At 39.3% G+C, this 18,146-nt stretch overlaps 1 protein-coding gene across 9 annotated transcripts in view; it reads left to right on the top strand.

Moving 5' to 3' along the window:
• Positions 1–18,146, top strand: part of ANKRD26 (ankyrin repeat domain containing 26) — a 66,986-nt gene that overhangs the window by 16,533 nt on the left and 32,307 nt on the right. For 6 of the 9 annotated variants that reach the window (XR_013843186.1, XR_013843187.1, XM_079994011.1 and 3 more), the window contains 12 exons: positions 1,459–1,520; positions 2,204–2,279; positions 2,577–2,621; positions 3,697–3,882; positions 4,739–4,791; positions 6,665–7,690; positions 8,511–8,719; positions 9,103–9,252; positions 11,328–11,361; positions 12,500–12,641; positions 13,455–13,671; positions 14,207–14,390. Coding sequence is in view for 7 of the 9 variants with exons in the window: in XM_079994011.1 (XP_079850137.1) it covers positions 1,459–1,520; positions 2,204–2,279; positions 2,577–2,621; positions 3,697–3,882; positions 4,739–4,791; positions 6,665–7,690; positions 8,511–8,719; positions 9,103–9,252; positions 11,328–11,361; positions 12,500–12,641; positions 13,455–13,671; positions 14,207–14,390 (2,384 nt within the window). In the remaining 2 variants the exon portion in view is untranslated. The remainder of the gene's footprint in view (positions 1–1,458; positions 1,521–2,203; positions 2,280–2,576; positions 2,622–3,696; positions 3,883–4,738; positions 4,792–6,664; positions 7,691–8,510; positions 8,720–9,102; positions 9,253–11,327; positions 11,362–12,499; positions 12,642–13,454; positions 13,672–14,206; positions 14,391–18,146) is intronic. The other 3 variants (XM_079994009.1, XM_079994007.1, XM_079994012.1) reach the window with 3 other exon arrangements.

The raw sequence follows: 18,146 nt of genomic DNA, 5'->3' as shown, positions 1-18,146 counted from the left end.
TCGCATATTTAAAATCTGAAATACAGTGACATGTTACAAGCATTGGTCTCAGTCTGCCCTCAGACAGCCTTTACTTGTGTACCTGTCTACCTCTAACCCCGTAGTTCCCAATGTGGGGCACATGCCCCACAGGGGGGCAATTTAGAAGCTTGTTTAGACCAAGTTAATGGCCTTTTAGGCTTCCTCCACATGAATAGGAGTTCACTTTTTGAATAAGAAGAATTTTATGTCACGGGGGGGGGGGTGCATCAGGATTTTAGAGCTGCTTAGGTGGGGCATGGCCAAAAAAAGTGGGGCAACACTGCTCTAACCTGTCCAGGGGATGGCATTGGCCGTCAGCTTCTGCCACCTTGTGTTGCTCTTGTAGAACTTAGCAGAAAGGAGAATGGGAACACAATAAGAATTAGTTGATTTAGTTCCACCGACTGTTGGTCGACCTGTCCATTGCCCAACCAGCCACTACTGGTTGAAAGTATCAGCAAGTCAGCAGAAAAGCGTATTTATTCGTGTGCTAATGCTACTATAACAGCATAATCCTATGCATGTTCTCCTCTAAGACAATGCACTCCAGCTCAACCATCTTGGTCAGCTCAGAGTGTTCCAGCATCAAAATAAGGAAACCTAGACATGGTGACACTCTCCAAATGTCTTTGGCATATGTATTTTATCCTAAAATGCTATGACCACCCCCCTTGTCTATCATATGGCCATGCACTCTCAATGTTCACCCACTTAGATCATAAACATTTCCCTACTCATCCCTGATTTGTTCTGAACCAGGTGCTGCTTATTTCCTGTCTTTCCTGCTTCAATCCATTTAAAAATTGCTCTGCCTTCTTTTTAATTTTAAGTCTTAACTGTCTGGTTCCATCCTGGTTCAAGTAGAGTTTTCTCCTTTTGGGCAGACCCAGTTTGTCCCAAAATTTTCTCTGGTGCTAAACAAATCCAAAACCCTTTCTTCCAACACCACTGTCTCATCTGCATGGTTCACCAGTTAAAGCCCATTTTGGACAAATATAACTTGCCATGGTACTCCAATCTCTGGTGACTTCCAGATTGCATTATCCCAATGTATTCTATGCGGGGCTGCCCTAGAATCTACTCAGAAGCTTCAAAATGCAGCAGTCAGGTTACTGGCTGGGGTTCTCTTTAGAACTCGTATAACCCCAGTTTTAAAGGAGCAGTATTGGTTGCCAGTTTGTTTCCAGACCCAATTAAAGGTGCTCACATTAGTTTTTAAAGTTGCTTAGGCCGCAAATATCAGAAAGAGTGTCACAATGCAGTTAAACCGATACTGTGATGAAATGAATACTAGTACTTTCTCTAGCCAAGCAAATGCTCAACTCAGCTTTGCTGCTTTGTCACTTGCTGTGATGGTTTGTCAGCTGGGGCTGCCCTCTTGCTTGTGGCGGAAAATTTCTTTTATAGAGAAAAATCAGTTGATCTTTTATTTTGTAGCTGCATTGACATTTGGAATGTATGAAGAAGAGGAAGAGGAAGAATCTTCATGGACTTCAAAGGTAGGCTACTTTGCACTACTGACGAGGCTTTCAAAGAAACATTGCTCTTTTGAGCCTCTTCTTGATTTCCTTATATATTATCCCATATGGGGATTGAACTTGCAATCTTGACATTATCAGCACCACACTCTAACCAACTCAGTATGTTCTATACTTTACATACTTACCAAATCGTAGTGTGTATACGTGAGGGAACAGGTCATAGGTAAGATTTGGAAGTGTAACATTGAATAGCAGAATATGTTTTTTTAAAAAAATATTTTTATTAAAGTTTTCTTGGTTTACAAAGGTATGTGCAATGTCTCTTTTTTCAAGTTACATTTTCCATAAACTAGTTTCATTTGTTGAGACATGGTAGATGAGTTGCAACCAATGTATCATGGAGAAGCTGCCATACTGAAGTCACCAATAATGGTCCTAGGAAATGTTTGGCTGCAAGCATTTGACCCTGCTTGAGTGAATTTTATTGTATGAAAACAATGGGAGATATGTTAATTTCTATATGTAGTATCTGGCATTCAGTCACAAACCTGCTTTACACCATTAAAATTATTGGTCCAGCAAACTTCCCACAGTGGAAGAGGTGGTCGTCTCACATGAATCTAATTACTTCAGTTAATCATCATAGCTAACAGTCCAATTCAGATGTTTCATCTTTCTTTTTTGGATTGTCTTTGTTGCAGCCAAAGTCTGATAAAGCTAACTTCAAACATGATGCTGATCCTCAGAGGGCAGAAAGCAAAGAAAAGCAAAAATCAGGTAATGCGTTCTATGATAAATTATTTGGAGGAAAATACACATTTTGTTTACTACAGTCATACCTTGGGTTGCAGACGCTTCAGGTGGCGTGTTTTCGGGTTGTGCACCGCGTCAAACTCGGAAGTACCGGAACAGGTTACTTCCGGCGCATGCAGAGAAGCACCGAATTGTGACCCGCGCATGCGCAGACGCAGCGCTGTGGGTTGCGAACATGCCTCCCGTACAGATGACGTTCGCAACCCGGGCGTCCACTGTATCATTTTCAGCTGACATACTTTGTATTTTTTCTTCTTTCAGATTTACTGGAAGAACTTGGGCTAGACGCTGCAGATGATCTTGAAGGTTCTTAGTTATTTTTATTTGTGTCATGCACTGAAAATACAACAATAAACTATCCTATGCTTCTGAAGGAAGAACTTAAGGCCACCATATATTAGCTTAGTCTCTCTCAGGGCAGGTGTCAGGATCAGGTCAGCAATAATTCACAAGGTGTCAATGAAGTTAACTCTTTATTCAAAGAAACAAAACAGCTCAGGCCTGGTGAGCACAGGAATACTTCCCAGCAGGTCCTGCCCTGATGAGGCAGTTGCAAGGATTGAAGATCCCTGCCTTCTCATAGCTTCCTAAGTCTCCTCCTTTCCTGGGTCCTCCTCAAGCAATCTGAGGCTCCTTTGTCTTGCCCGTCTTTGCTCTGCCTGCTTCATACCTCTCCAGTTCTGGGAGACCAGGGAGGGGGAGAGCTGGTCACAGCAGGAGACTCCCAGGCTTCTTCAGCATCCTGCTTCATCTCTGCCTCTTGCCCCCCCCCCCCTCCAGCCCGCTTCTGCTTCTGCTTCTGGTCTGTTCTATGTCTTGGACTCTTCCTGCTCACTAAACCATGTTACCTGTTCAGCTTCTGACACCACCTCCTCTCCCTCTGACCGCTCATCGTTTTCCCACCAACAATCCTCCGTCTCTAAGCCTTCTTCCCTTGCGGGTTCCCCAGCTGGTTCCTTTCACCACTCCTCTGCATCTAGCTAGTCCATGACACACTGTCAAAAATAAGAGAGGGATTCCCACCATTAAGTTCTTGAGAAAAGGCAGAAAATGTGGCCTTGGTACATTCTATGCTTCCATATACAGATGACCGTGTTTCTCTTGTGAGATGCATGAGCAAGTATTGTAAACAGAAGATCCTTGCATAGAGGGCTACCACTGAAATTCCTAAAGAAGAGCTGTGGTCATCCATTTTGAAGAGATGAGTATTTCAACTCTACGGAGCTTTCCTTTGTTCATAATAGGTCATAGATCTTTCTATCCATAAATTGAAAACATATTAGGTAATTTTGGTCTGTTTTCTAGAACAAGTAAATGTGTCATGGCGTTTACTTAAATACAATGCATTTTGAACTTTCTAAAACTATTCTGACTTTATCAGATACATCTGACTGGGATTCTACCAGTAATTCAATGAGGACTGTTCCTTCTGCTAAACCGTTTAGCTCTCTGATGCAAGATGATGCATCTCTACTACAATTAACTAAAAATGATGCTGCAAGCAATACCGGTGTTGCTGGAAGAGCAGAAGAGTTATCTGATGTTCGAACAAGAATTGCTTCAAAAGGTAGTTGGTTTCATTATTTGCAATATTAAAGGTAAAGGTAAAGGTACCCCTGCCCGTACGGGCCAGTCTTGACAGACTCTGGGGTTGTGCGCCCATCTCACTCAAGAGGCCAGGGGCCAGCGCTGTCCGGAGACACTTCCGGGTCACGTGGCCAGCGTGACATCGCTGCTCTGGCGAGCCAGAGCCGCACACGGAAACGCCGTTTACCTTCCCGCTGGTAAGCGGTCCCTATTTATCTACTTGCACCCGGAGGTGCTTTCGAACTGCTAGGTTGGCAGGCGCTGGGACCGAGCAGCGGGAGCGCACCCCGCCGCAGGGATTCGAACCGCCGACCTTTTGATCGGCAAGCCCTAGGCGCTGAGGCTTTAACCCACAGCGCCACCTGCGTCCTTTTGCAATATTAAGATCTGCTTATATACCAAAGAGCAGAGAAAATGCCTTACAATTCTATTCACAACTCATTTGATATTTAGTGGGCCCACTTAACAGAGTTGTGGATTGCAAGGTTTGAAACTGGGTTAGTTGTTTTAGTTAGTTCTGGTTCTAATCTATGTTGAAGAATTAATTTTAGTGCGAGTTGGTATTTGGAGGGATGTCCTAACCACATTTTCCTCCCATTTTTTGGATTACTGCTGGAAATATTCTGTCAGTGCTGAGTGCCCTGGAATGTTATTTGATTACTTGCATTGGAAGTCTGAATACTTCTCAGTTTAGTATAGCTAACTTGTTAGGTTTTTTTTTTTATTAAAAAAAAAACAACTATCAGAAGTGTTTATACTATCTGGGTTTTCTGTGGAGTACAGTGAAACATAGAAATTATAATAGTTAACACACATTTTCATGTAATATTTTACAGATCAGTGTAATGAACAAAAAGGCATGAAAGAATTAGAAAAAGATGAGAACAAGGTAAGTATTTGAAAACAGTACACAAGTACAAATGAAAACATTTGAATACTGAAACTGAATATTGTTTCTTATGTAACTGCAATAATCCTTAAGATTATTTTTTAGTTTTTCAGTGATTTTGAAGGTAAATTGATGAATTTGATACCTTCATCATCTCTGCTTCCAAACTCTATGTTTTTTCCTACTTGTTAATTTCAGCCAGATTTCTCATCACTGCCCATTCTCTATTTCTAGAACTGTATTGTGTTTATTTGAATGGGAACTCCCTTAAGGCTCTTGGTTTCTTTGGTCTCAACACATTTATAGATCCTTTCCTCTATGAATGAATAAATGAAAGAGGTAGGGTAAATACAATTATTTTTGAAAATATGGACTGCTGCATGTCAAATGTTGAGCAAAGGAAAGAATTAAAAGCTATGCCACTGATAGAAAAGTATATTTAGAAAGACTTTTATCAGCAAAATGGCAATTACTGAGGAATTCAAAATAATGGGCAGACCTTTGCAATAGTCTGGCAAATCAATGTTTGTATCATTCTTTCACATGGAATTACTTGGGCGTATTACTTCTTGTGGTCGCTGAAAACTACAGCCCCACCAAGAGAGATTCCCCAGCCTACATTTTACCACAGAAGCACTTAAACATACAGTGTCAAAATTTCTCCAGTAATATTCAAGTATCTTGTAGTTTCGCAAGGCAGGAAGATATGTATTTAGAATAGATACTGAGCACCCTCCAGTGATAGCAAGAAAAAAATTACAGCTCCAATGAATTTCAGTACCCCTTCCTCCTTTGGGAGCCAGATCCAAAAGTGGAGATGTCTCAACCCTCTGTGGACCTGTCTTTGGATCATAACGGTTCTTATTTGTTGTGTGTATTTGTCTTTCTATCCTTCCCTTTGTTGACCATGTGGGAAGTCATTCGATTCTGTGGTTTGTCTGGTTCCCTTCGCCCGCTGTTCTGCCCGACACTTGATTCTTCTCCCGATCATTCCATGTCTTTTCTAGGGTCTGTTTCTCCCTGTCTTCAGTGTTTCATCCACTTGTTCGTTTCCTCCTTGTGTTCTCCCCTTGTTTGAGGTTTTTGTATCATTGTTTCCTTAAGGTTTTTCCATGGGTGGGGATAGATGCTTGTTTCACGTGAGTGTTCACAGAGCTGAGCACAGTGTCTTAAGAACTGAACCTTGTCCGAGTTCAACCGTTGCCTCATAATGGGAAAGGCTCTTCAAAAGTCTTGTTTTTCCCATAAACATAGATCGGATCGTTCCCATTACCTGTCTGCTTCTTTGGAAGCTGCACCAGCCCTTCAGCCACAACTAATGCAGTCATTGTTTTCCATTGTTTTGCAAGTGGCTATGTGTGGCTTGCACAGATTCCCTGTGATAACCACCAGTGCCAGTCCATGCAAGTGGTGACAATTGCTGAAGTGGGAAGTGTAACAATGGTGTGTGAGGCCTCAGCTTGGGAAGAAGTTGTGACCTGTTGAGTATTCCTATCTATCTGAATACATTAGATTTGCTGAGTTCTAATGGTTTTGAGAGCCGTGAATTCTCAAAAGATTCACAGCTCTTCTCCAGCTTCCTCAGTTATTCTTGCTACGCAATAATTGAAAATCTGTACAGGGAATACTTAATATTAGTACTTGGGTTTTTTATTTTACTTTATAAATCTGTCCAAAGTGATGAGTTTAGTAAATTACACACACATACACGTGCACGAAAGGAAGAAATATATTTCATTTATTATGATGCTGCAGTCCCAACATTTTTGTTAAAAAATAAAAGGCCAACACTAAATTCCTTCTTATAATATTTGTAGCATAATTATTGGTTATCATTTGCTAATTCTTCTTTGTCCATACTTGCTTGCATAAGGATATAAATATAATAGGCACATCCAACTCTATAGAGAAACCACCACCTGAAAATCAGACTGAGAAGGCAGAAATTGCACATAGTTGTGATGAAAAGAAAACGGAAGCAGCTGTTTACAATGCAGAATCAAACAATAAATACAATCATTTGTATTCAACACTCTGGGAAGAAAGATATGAAAAAATGTGGGTTGCAAGTGAGAAAAGGGAAGTCAAAACACATTTTAAGAGCATTACAGCAGAACTAAAGCAGATGTTCGGCGAAGTTAATGGAAATGAGAAAATATGCAATACTACTGAGGAAGGAATATCGCAAGATGGCTTCAGTGGTGTATTAGAGGGTACGAAAGAATCACCGTCACCTCATCTGTCTAAAGGTACGATTGGTATACATGGAAAGAGTGATGGAGAGTCAAACTCTGTGATCACAGAAATGGAATTCAGTACTGAAAACACAATTTTATATCCCCAAAATTCCATTTCTCAGAAGCCTCTTTTTAAACTGTGTAAGAATGAAAATCAGAATATTGAGCACCATTGGAACACATATGATGAGGCATTGTCCAATAATACAGGAGGTACAAAAGTGAACCTAGGTGAAGAAAGGAGTGGCAATACAATTGAACACTTGGAAAGAAATAAGAGTGGAAAGACCTCAGCTCCAATAACAAGTCCCAGTTATTCACCATTGCATACTTGTAAAGACAGTGTTTCAGATGCAACTTTTAAGACTGCAGGTATCAAACAACCGATCATGACGGACAATTCAAACTTACATTTTGATGTAGCAAATGAAACAAGTAGAAAAACTCAACATAGTTTTAAGACTGTTGTAAGCGGTTGTAAAGATACCGATACTGAGATTGGAAATAAAGCGAGAAACTCTGAACAAAGCTTCCATCAAGCATCAAAAGAAGAACTGGATAAAGAATTGGAACGTGATGTCGCAAGGTTTAAAAATGAGGTAGGAATGCTGCAGATAGTGTTCCTGGCTTTGGAGAACGAAAAAGCCCAACTGCAAAAAGAGGTAGAGGTGTACCTGCTGCTTTTCATTCTTTGATCTTTCTTGCACTTCAACCATCCTGTTCATTTTAGCTCTTCAGCATTTATCAGAAAGCCCTCTTTTTAAGCTTCACACAATTATTCTTAAGCGGATCACGAAGGAAGAGATATATTCCAACTCTATGATTCTATGATTCTATGCTTTCATTCCATTAGATGACGATTTTAACAATTAATTCACCAATTTGTTTTTATCATGTATTTTTGTTTTTGTTTTTTTTTTTTGTATTTCTATGCTGTGAACCACCTTGAGATCTACGAATCAAGGGCAGTTTACAAATTTAATAAATAAATGAATAAATTTAATAGTTGACATGAAAAGGCTGTAAATAGGTGCAATGGCCTAACAAATTCACTGCACCCATTTTAAGCAGGGTAAGAATTTGGGCCAAAATGTGTAAGTGGCTTCTGAACAGGGTATTGATCAATATTTCCATTTACTGTCATTCTTGCTTGGCACTCTTCACTTTTGCTGTGTGAAATGTTACTCTTGTAAGATTCATTTTCCTCATTTATAGTATTGTTGGTCACTTTTCTAAATAATATTTTATCTGCTTTCACTTAAATATTGTTTGTGTTTTTCTGTCACTAATACATGTATTCTTTCATTACTACCTGTTATGCAATACAAATTCTTATTAACTTGCAAGCTTAGTAGTGTGTGTTTTCTTTTCAAGGGTGAAATGGTTGTTTTCCTGGAGTGTTGAGCAAAAAAAAAAAAAACAATTAAAATTAATTGGCTTTCTACTTGCATTCTGACAAATATATTGACTTGTTTGTTTTAGGTTGAAGAGGAAAAAAGAAAGCAGAAATGGGAGGAAATGGAGGTCATTGGAAAAAAAGAAACTGCAAATGTTGGGAAAAAACTGGCTATGAATATTGAACAAAGGGATCTAAAGCCCTCAGAAAATGAAGGTGAAATGATGGAAGAAAGTCAATTAATGAGCAAAATTTCCTCAGACAGAAAGGGATTACTTACAGTAACTTTTAAGAAGTGAGTATGAATAATAATATACACATCTGTACTCATATGAATGTACTGAATGAGATAAGTAACTATACAACCATCTGATGTAGACTATATTTACATCTCCTTCCTGGACATGTGAGAGCATAGTTCATCATTTTGAATTGAAATAGTCATACTGTTGTAGTTAGTAGCATTTAGTTCAAATTTTCCTCAAAGAGTCCCAAAAATCATCTGCCAATAATTTTTCCATCTTTAAGTATGTTATGGTTTCATTTTTGTCACTGTATAATTTTTTTTGTTTTGCTACAGATGCATTTGTTTTAACCCAGTGCAATTTTTTTTAAGATAGTGTGGCTTACAATATTTTGCTGTAGCTTCTTAAATATTATATTTTTTCTGCATTTGAGGGAAAATCCTATTGCCAAGGTGAAGGATGTAGAAAAAACTGAAAATAAAAAATGGATTTCAAAGCAGAAAACCAGTCAGGAGATTATTGAAAATCTACATGAACTTCATGATGACAGCAGTTTAAGTGAAGCATCTTTGGAAGAAGAGAGGTACTAAAAGCCATAATGTTGTTTGTTTACAGGGGTCAGCAAACTTTTTCAACAGGGGGCTGGTCCACTGTCCTTCGGACCTTGTGGGGGGGGTCGGACTATAATTTTTTATTTTTGGGGGGGTGGGGGGAGAACGAATTCCTATGCCCCACAAATAACCCAGAGATGCATTTTAAATAAAAGGACACATTCTACTCATGTAAAAACACACTGATTCCCGGTCCGTCCACGGGCCGGATTGAGAAGGCGATTGGGCCGGATCCAGTCCCCGGGTCTTAGTTTGCCTACCCATGGTTTAGAACATTAGAATCATAGAATTGTAGAAGGTCATCTAGTCCAACCCCCTGCAATCCAGGATATCAACGTGGGACTTGAACCCACAACTCTGAAATCAAGAGTATTAAGCTCTACAAACCAAGCTTATCCCACCATTGAATGCGTGTTACTTGTTTGGTGGGTGTAAAAAGCTCTGTTATTTGGAATAATGGCAGTGATATATTTAGCCAAGTATCACATCTCCAGATTTACCAGAGCCTTCCAAGTTCTCCTGAAGAAGCCTTTGCAATTATGTGTTCATGCTGCCATTTTGCATTTGGTTTAATTTTGAATTTGCCAGACCTATGCATCAGTTCTCTGTGTATCCTGAATTATCAGGTGATTCAGGATGTGTTCCTATATTTTTGAATCTGTGCCTCTAACAAAGTGTCTCAAAGCCTCCCAGAGACTCCGTAAGATTCCAAGTGTCTCTGTAGTCTCAACTCAAACGCCTCATTATTTCAGGAAGCTGACTCAGGAAATAACTTGGGTACCAGCAGTTGTTGGACTACAATTCCCATCATCCCTGACCGCTGTTCCTGTTAGGTAGGGATAATGGGAGTTGTAGTCCAACAACAGCAGGGGCCCCAGGTTTGAGAAACACTGGTTTAGACACAGAGGTCTAACTTTTAATCACAGTTAATTATTTCCTGAAAGGGATACGGGTGGCGCCGTGGGTTAAACCACATAGCCTAGGACTTGCCGATCAGAAGGTCGGTGGTTCGAATCCCCGTGACGCGGTGAGCTCCTGTTGCTCAGTCCCTGCTCCTGCCAACCTAGTAGCTTGAAAGCACGTCAAAGTGCAAGCAGATGAATAGGTACTGCTCTGGCGGGAAGGTAAACGGCGTTTCCGTGCGCTGCTCTGGTTCGCCAGAAGCGGCTTAGTCATGCTGGCCACATGACCCGGAAGCTGTATGCCGGCTCCCTCGGCCAATAAAGCGAGATTAGCGCCGCAACCCCAGAGTCGGCCGCGACTGGACCTAATGGTCAGGGGTCCCTTTACCTTTACCTAATTATTTCCCAGGGCACTCCAATCACAGTGATCTGTTGTGGGACAATTAAAAGCTGTGTTTTTAATGTGGATCTATGTCTGTCCTTATGCAAGTCAATAGGGACATCTCAGTTGTATCCCCACAAACTCAGGGAAGGGATGTCAAGCAGCCTCCTCCCCTTTTTACCACTACTACCCTGAACCATTAGAGTAGCAGGATCATTGTGTGTAAGAAGGTGACATTTCCTCTACCCTAATTTCTTGGAGTTCCATACTCACACCTTGCCCCTATGCTTCCTATTGTACCCACCAAAAAACAGTCAAGGGGATGACCATGTCTGCAAATTGTATCTGGTTTGATAGAAAATGGAAAAAGTTATACTTTCAATTAAAACATCAAACTTTAAAACATCAGACTTTAAAAGTGCCTTGCACGCACCCTCACACTGGGTTTATCTGCCTAAAATTTGACAGGCTTCTGCACTTTGTTGGGGCTGCTACAGGGGCTGCTAATTTCATCCACTTAAGTTAAAATATATGTACTGTTTTTAGATTCCTCATTATAGTGAATGATGGGGAAACAGTTTCGTTTTTAACAGATCTAATGTAGTTCCAGATAAAGAGCCTAATTAGAAACACACAAAGTGGCTCCAAAACAGACTGAGCTGCTGCCCAAAGACACAGATACAAAATTTGTGTACATTTTTAAAGTTAAATGTAGTTTACTTGCAACACTTTCATACTGAAAAGTGTTATGTTTGTTTTCTAGACATCAAGCCCGAAACGTGAATGAAACAAAAAAGGTACTGTAAAATAGGCTGTCTAAATTTTACCTTAACTTCTAAACATTTGTACAGAACTATACGTGGCAAGGGTATTTTCACCAATTTTTGAGGAAGAAAGAGTGGCCACACTCATGACATGCTGATCCAAGGTTTAGGATAATGTGCAAAAGCAGGAATGAGTTATAGCAAGCCTTGGACATGCATATTCCCTGGATGTGTGAAGAGATCTCTGCGTGGGGAAAATCTGCACTTGGTGGTTGCTAGCAAAATAACTGTTGCAGTTTGACACTCATAATCTGTCACTTTCAGGAAGTCAGTTTAATGATTCAGTCACACCAATGGAACTTTCTATGACTTCTTTTAATACAGAACTGGATGTGAGCTATAATAAAGTTGTGAATGAGGGGCAAATTATGCCAACATTCTGGCCATGGCTATATAGAACTGTTAAAGAAATTGGGAGAGAAGAAGTGTGGGTACCAGCACCTGGAGAGTTAGAAATCAGCAGCACTATTAGGAAAGCTAAGAGCTGTTTGAAAGTTGTTAAGTAGGCAAGTTCTCAGCTAGCCTTCCGCCTAGGGAGAGCCAGCTAATGACAATATAGGTGTACTGCTATTATGCATTCAACTAAACAAGGTAAAATGCTTTGGCATAAAATCCAGAGACTGTTTGGAAGTGGGTGAGCTGACAGAGAATGTGGCACAGGGGCATCATGTGGTACCCTCCATGTGTTATTAGACTAAAACTCCCATCAGCCTCAGACAGCATAGCAAATGGTCAGTTTCAATGGGAGTTATAAGGCACCATGTTGGCTACCCTGGATGTAGCACAAAGATGAGTTTGTGTAACAAGCTAAACCCTGGTTTGCTTGCATATTGGACATCAGGCCATTGTTTAGGACCAAACTGTAGATCTGTTCGCATGTGGACAAGAGGGGAGGATCATGGCACCAAGGTCAAGGAGAGTCATACTTCTCAAGTGTTTTGTAGTGAAATAACCAGCATGTGAACTGATCATGGTTTGATTTGACTGAATTGTGCTGAACTGAGCTATTGCTGTATTCTTGAAACACTATTTATGGCCTGATAGTTAAAAAGAAATGGGCTGATTTGTTATGATGTTTTACTCTATTTGATTATGTATTTATTACTTATAGATCTATAGAGCAATGGGAGTTGCCAATGATTTTGATGACTTAACTCCGTCTTCAGATACACCTACAGACGATATTGAGTTACCTACTTCATTCTATAGAGAAGCTATGATGTTGATAGAAAAACTTAGTTTGGATAGTAAAGGTAAGCACAGTGCTATTGTTACCCATAATATTCAGAACAAAATAAATTTAACACCCAACAATGTCAACCTGCTTGCACAGCTTTTGCTCTTGTAAACAAGACTTCCTCTCCCTCTATTTTACCCTGTATGCCCCTAAATCTAATTGGCAGGGTAAGGGTGGGGCCATCTGAATATGTTTGTATGTCCTCCTCTGGGTGATTTGCAGTAGATCAACAAGTATTTTTAACTCCTAGCAATAGTAGCAGCAGCAACAAAGCAACCACTCATCAGGGAATTTGGACCAAACAACTAGCAGTATGTTGATGACATTCAGCTCTGTCTCTCCCTTCTATAAGTGTTAGAAGAGGCAGTGCAGGTCCTGAATTACTACCTAGAGACAGTAATGTGGATCAATGAGTTGAACCTTAATTCAAACAAGACTGTGGTCCTGTGGGTGGGTAATTCTTATGTCTGAGATTTGGTGGAACAGCTTGTTCTGGAAAAGGCTGCACTCCCCTTGAAGGAGCAAGCTTATAATCTGGGAGTGTTCCTAAAGCCATCATTGTCACTTGAGGCCCAGATTCTTGGAAGCGCAAGTGCATTTACAATACATGTGCAGCACAGCCCTCAACACTGCAGTGAATTTGGAACCCTAAACTTACCAGGAATTCCTTGTGTGAATCACACCTCAAGAGTACACTCAATATGTGTGGTTTTTCCCAAGCACATTTTTCCAGGGTATTGACATAAAGCTATACATCACTCACTTTTTCTTGTTGCTGTGAATTAAAATTTTGAACAAGTAAGTTAATACTACACTGTTTCCCCTAAAGCAGATTCTGTGAGTCTCCTGAAAATTCAAAATATATGTCATGAATATGAAAGTTTAATTGAACGTGAAAGAGGATGTTCTATTCATCTTCGAGGAAAAGTAAAAAAAATTGAGAATGAGAAAAAAGAGCAACAGAGAATACTGGAAGAAATGACAGAAATGAAATCTACACTGGATCATAAAAAAGTTGAATGGGAAAGTACTATCAGCAGTCTCAAGTAAGCTGTCATAAAAAAATTCAATTCCGATGATCTAAAAAAAAAAATGGAATCAGTTTTATTAGATGCTTCTGCTGTAAAAAGTTGGAGACTTCCTAGGACGGAGTCAGCATTGTTAAACTAAGGTTTGATTAGAGTAGCCTGTTCTTAAACTGGAACAACATACAGAAATGGCACCACTTGATGTCTGCATATTGTCACATTTCCACAGGGACCTATGTGCTTAAGTCCAAAATGTGTAGGCCGAATGTTGCTATCAGTGTGCATATGTTTTATTACTTAGCATCTGTTTTTGTGTTGTAAACTGCCCTGAGATCTATGGATGAAGGACTGTAAACAAATTTAATAAAAATAAAAATACTACAAAGGTCACTGTGTAAACATTATAGTCTAATGAACAGGGGCTGGAGCAGGGCAAACAAGCACCGCTCCCTCATGCACATAGCCTCAAACATCTCTTATAGAGGTATTTTAACCTAACATTAAATGCCTGCCTCTGTATTCATACACGTCTTTCAAAATGGTTATTTGCCAGATTTTCTTTGAAACAAGAAGAAGAAAAGAGGACAAGTGCTGAAAGGTTGTACGAGGAAAACCAAGAACAGTTAAAGAAGAAAGAGGAGCAGTACTATAAACAAACAGAAGAAAAACAACAACTTGAGTTAATGCTGAGAAGTCTGGAAATGGAATTTAGAACACTGAAAAACCACTTGAAACAGGTTAGATTAATTTGGAAACATTAAACTGTAGAGTTGGAAAGAACCCAAAGGGTTTTTAGTGCAAACCATTGCAATGCAGGAATCACAACTAAAGGCAATGGAGAAATAAAGTAAAAATGCCTATGAAAGTACTGAAAACTTTTTTAACAGCTTGGATTTGTAGTAAGCATTTGTCTGAGACTACAAATTTACCTATTGTACTCTCGTGTTATATTTGGTTGTTTACAAAGAATATGAACAGAAATCATTTTTTTGTGGTAGGAAGTTCTTACTCATATTCCATTACCTCTGAGTCTAACATAAATTGGTTTACAGGGTGATCCTAATTATGTTTACTCATGATAAAGTCCCATTTATTTCAATAATATTTACTTTGGCCTAAATATAGTTAGAACTACTGTCTTAGAAACAGGCATTATTTCTGAACATTAAATTTGGCCTGGGATCAGTGCTTGAAATACAGCTCACCATCACCACCAATCTTTTGTGGTGCATCTCCTTAGCTCCTGTCTTAGAAAGCTCCAGAGATGACTTAATTTGTCTCCATACTTCTATTCAGGAACCTCCCATGCCTCCCTACCTTAAGCTACCTTACTGTGCTGGCTGGTATCAAACCATCTATCCTGTGATTCATTCATGCAGATCCCAGGCAAGATCTCACTTTAACTAGTTGCTTGCCTGTCTGTCCTTGCTCTGGGTTTTGTCAGCTGATTCCAGACACACTCAGAATTCCGGCTACCTTAGAATCTAGGTACATTTTCTGGTCTAGGCAAGTGGGAACAGCTTTGCTAACTTGGGCTATGTCTGAATCCAAAATAACCCTGACTCCAGAAACAGCACATTCTTGGACTCCTCCCTGTCTTGTCTTCCTTAATTCCTTGCTGCAATTTAACTCTGGCACACAGAAGGGGTGCTTTCTGTCTTGTTGGGGTGGAACTTGCAGGTCTAGGGGCAAATGGTGAACTTCTGCTGTTGAGAAAATGCATAGCCTTAGCCAGCTTCTTTGTGAAGATCCAGATTGGATAAAATCAGTGTATAGATTTCTGAAAGAAGTTATGTAGAGTTGAAGGGGTGTTGAGAATACATTCCCATGCAAAACAAGGCAAACCCATGTGAATATTATTTTGTCCACAGTGGGAACACAGACTAGTACAGAGAGGTTGCTGGCCAAAGGGATCTTGACTAATGAAAGCAATAATTCATGGGGATCACTGATAAGCTGTAGCAAATGATTCTGTTTCGGGAAGGTTTTCTGCTTGGTGAGCCTAGCATAGGAGGGAGGGCTGAACAGAGATTGTCTCTCCCTTTCTGGAGAACTAGTGAGTGCAAAAAAATGAAGATTTTTCAGATCTATGCTTTGTTTTGCAACAGGTGCCAATAAATAATGCTCATGAGAAAGACCTAGTTATTCTATTTCAGCAATAAGGACTGTGTCTTATGAGGACCAATAAGAGACAGTGAAATTGGAAGTCAGGCAGGAGGTGGAGCTTATGGGTCCACTTCATGAGCATTATGGACCCCTTTACTCCCCCACTTCATAATTCAAGTGTTGATTTTTCTCTTATTTGATTTCTCCATTTAGCCAACCTACCTTTTTAAAATGTCAAACTATTCCAGGTACTGAGCAAAATAGGGATGGGCTCCACATTCATGTCTTGGGTTAAGCTGATGTATTCTAAACCAACTGTCTCAATATATGTAAACAAAGTTCCACTAGAAACCTATAGGTTAAAAAGAGTGCTTGCTAGGACTGCCCATTCTCTCTCTTATTATTTAATCTATTTATCGAACTCTTGGGTGAAATCATCCAACCATAATTTAGAAGTATCTAAAATTAATTTTCTATGCAGAAGTATTGCAATGATTGCCAACCGTTTTGGGACTTAGGGGGACATTTGTGATTTTGAGAAGATGCTGAAGGGACCAGTCAGAAAATGGCCTAATACTAAACTGCTGCCATATCCAAAAGAGCAGAAAAGGAACATAAAATGTTTCAAGTGTGGGAAAATCTGTTTGTTTTATTTTAAATAGAAATGCAGAATCTTTAACTAGGTGGCCTATGTGCCAGCTTACTCATACTGATGGTGGGCAGTTCAAGACGGCTGCTCGCCCTTCTTCTGATTTATAAAGAATCACCTTAGACTGGACAACCCTTTAAATAGGAGACACTTTCAAATTGAGAACTGTCCACTTTAAATAAGAGACATGTATAAGCGGTGTACATGTCTACTTAGAAATAAATGAGAAATACATTTTGAATAAGGTATACCCTCTGGTAGGTGTGTATACGTCAAAGGGCGTGTAAGCTGAGCAGTCAATGTACACAACAACCAGCCCATGGTCAAAATTCTAAATAGTATATGCAGTCTTGCTACTTTAGCTTCTGTTAAATGAATGAAATGAATGAAAAAATATGACTTCAGGTCCAGAAAGGCTGCATAAGGCCTATTTTATGACAATGTTTGATCTCCTAAATACCAACCTGAAAGATATAAATATTAAATCCCCTAATTTACGTAAAAGTAATAACTGATAATCAGTAAGCATGTTTTGCTTAATTAGATCTTACTATTTCTGTTGCATTTAGCTTAAATGTTTTAGGGAGCAAAAGGAAAATAGACTTTTAAAAAGTTTAGTGACCTCATAATTAACTAGATAGGCCAAGTGTTTTGTGATGTCAGCTGAAGCTCAGAAGGAGAAATGGCTATGTCAGTTCTGTAATAGACAGCTTTACAGTGCTCATCCATATTTTAATGTTTACACTGTTTAAAACAGTATGCATTCTCCTCGTTTGAGTTCAGTTTTAAAGATTTTTGCCCCTTTCCGTTTCCTTTTGATACTGAAGAAGCAGCATACTTAAGGACTTTTTTGTTATTCCTTATTTGCTTGATACCTTGAGTCTGAATTTCCTTTCACAAATAGTTTCATGCTTCTAGGTGGTATGTTAAACTGAACAAAATGTTTTAGTAGAGTGAGAAAATGCAAAATACTTAGATGACATTGAAAATGTTTGGTCATCTGCCAAATCTGATTACTGAAAATTGGTCATTACCAGCATTCAGAATATGTAGAAGTATTTTTATCTGGTGCCTAGGAAGGCTGGAGTAAGCTACCAGCTGTATTCTGATTTTAATAGAATGAAGAAAATTGACCAACCTAATCAGGAATGGATTTCCTCATTTTCTAGTTATCCTCGGGGCAACTCTAGCACTTACCTATTGGGCAGAAAATTTACATCTGGTAGATATCAAGGAAGCTTGCTTCCTAGTCTTTCCTTTTCTATTCCTCCTGTGAGAGAAAGCATTTTAGAGAGGATCAATTCCTCATCAAATGCATTAGATTTGAGTTTCAAGGAAACGCCTCAGGCAATGCAAGACCTTGTGAATGCTGTTCGACAAATGGTAAGCTTGTTCAGAAATATGAGAAACTCAAAATTAATATGCAAGCTCTAGGTTTTTTCACAGTTTACGTATTTTGAAAAAAAGGTAACATGTACTTTCTGTTCTTACAACAATAGTATGTACTTTGAACTCCTTTCTTATCAAATAAAAGAAGATGCTTCAAAAAATTTAAACTAAGACTCTTTGGGAAATATGAGAAATTGAGAATTTCACCTTAATTTCTGTTAATCCCAGAAACAGAATAAATGCATGGAAAAACAATTATTACATATAACATTCAGTGCAGTGACTTCTGTTTTTACTAAAAGTTTTCACTTTTAGTGTATTTTTTAAGGACAGCTGTGTTCTGAATTCA

The sequence above is a fragment of the Podarcis cretensis genome (genome assembly GCF_951804945.1).
Source record: "Podarcis cretensis genome assembly, chromosome: 10".
In the NCBI taxonomy this organism is placed as follows: domain Eukaryota; kingdom Metazoa; phylum Chordata; class Lepidosauria; order Squamata; family Lacertidae; genus Podarcis; species Podarcis cretensis.
The sequence above is the reverse complement of the archived record's forward strand: the minus strand, read 5'-3'. Positions and strand labels throughout refer to the sequence as shown.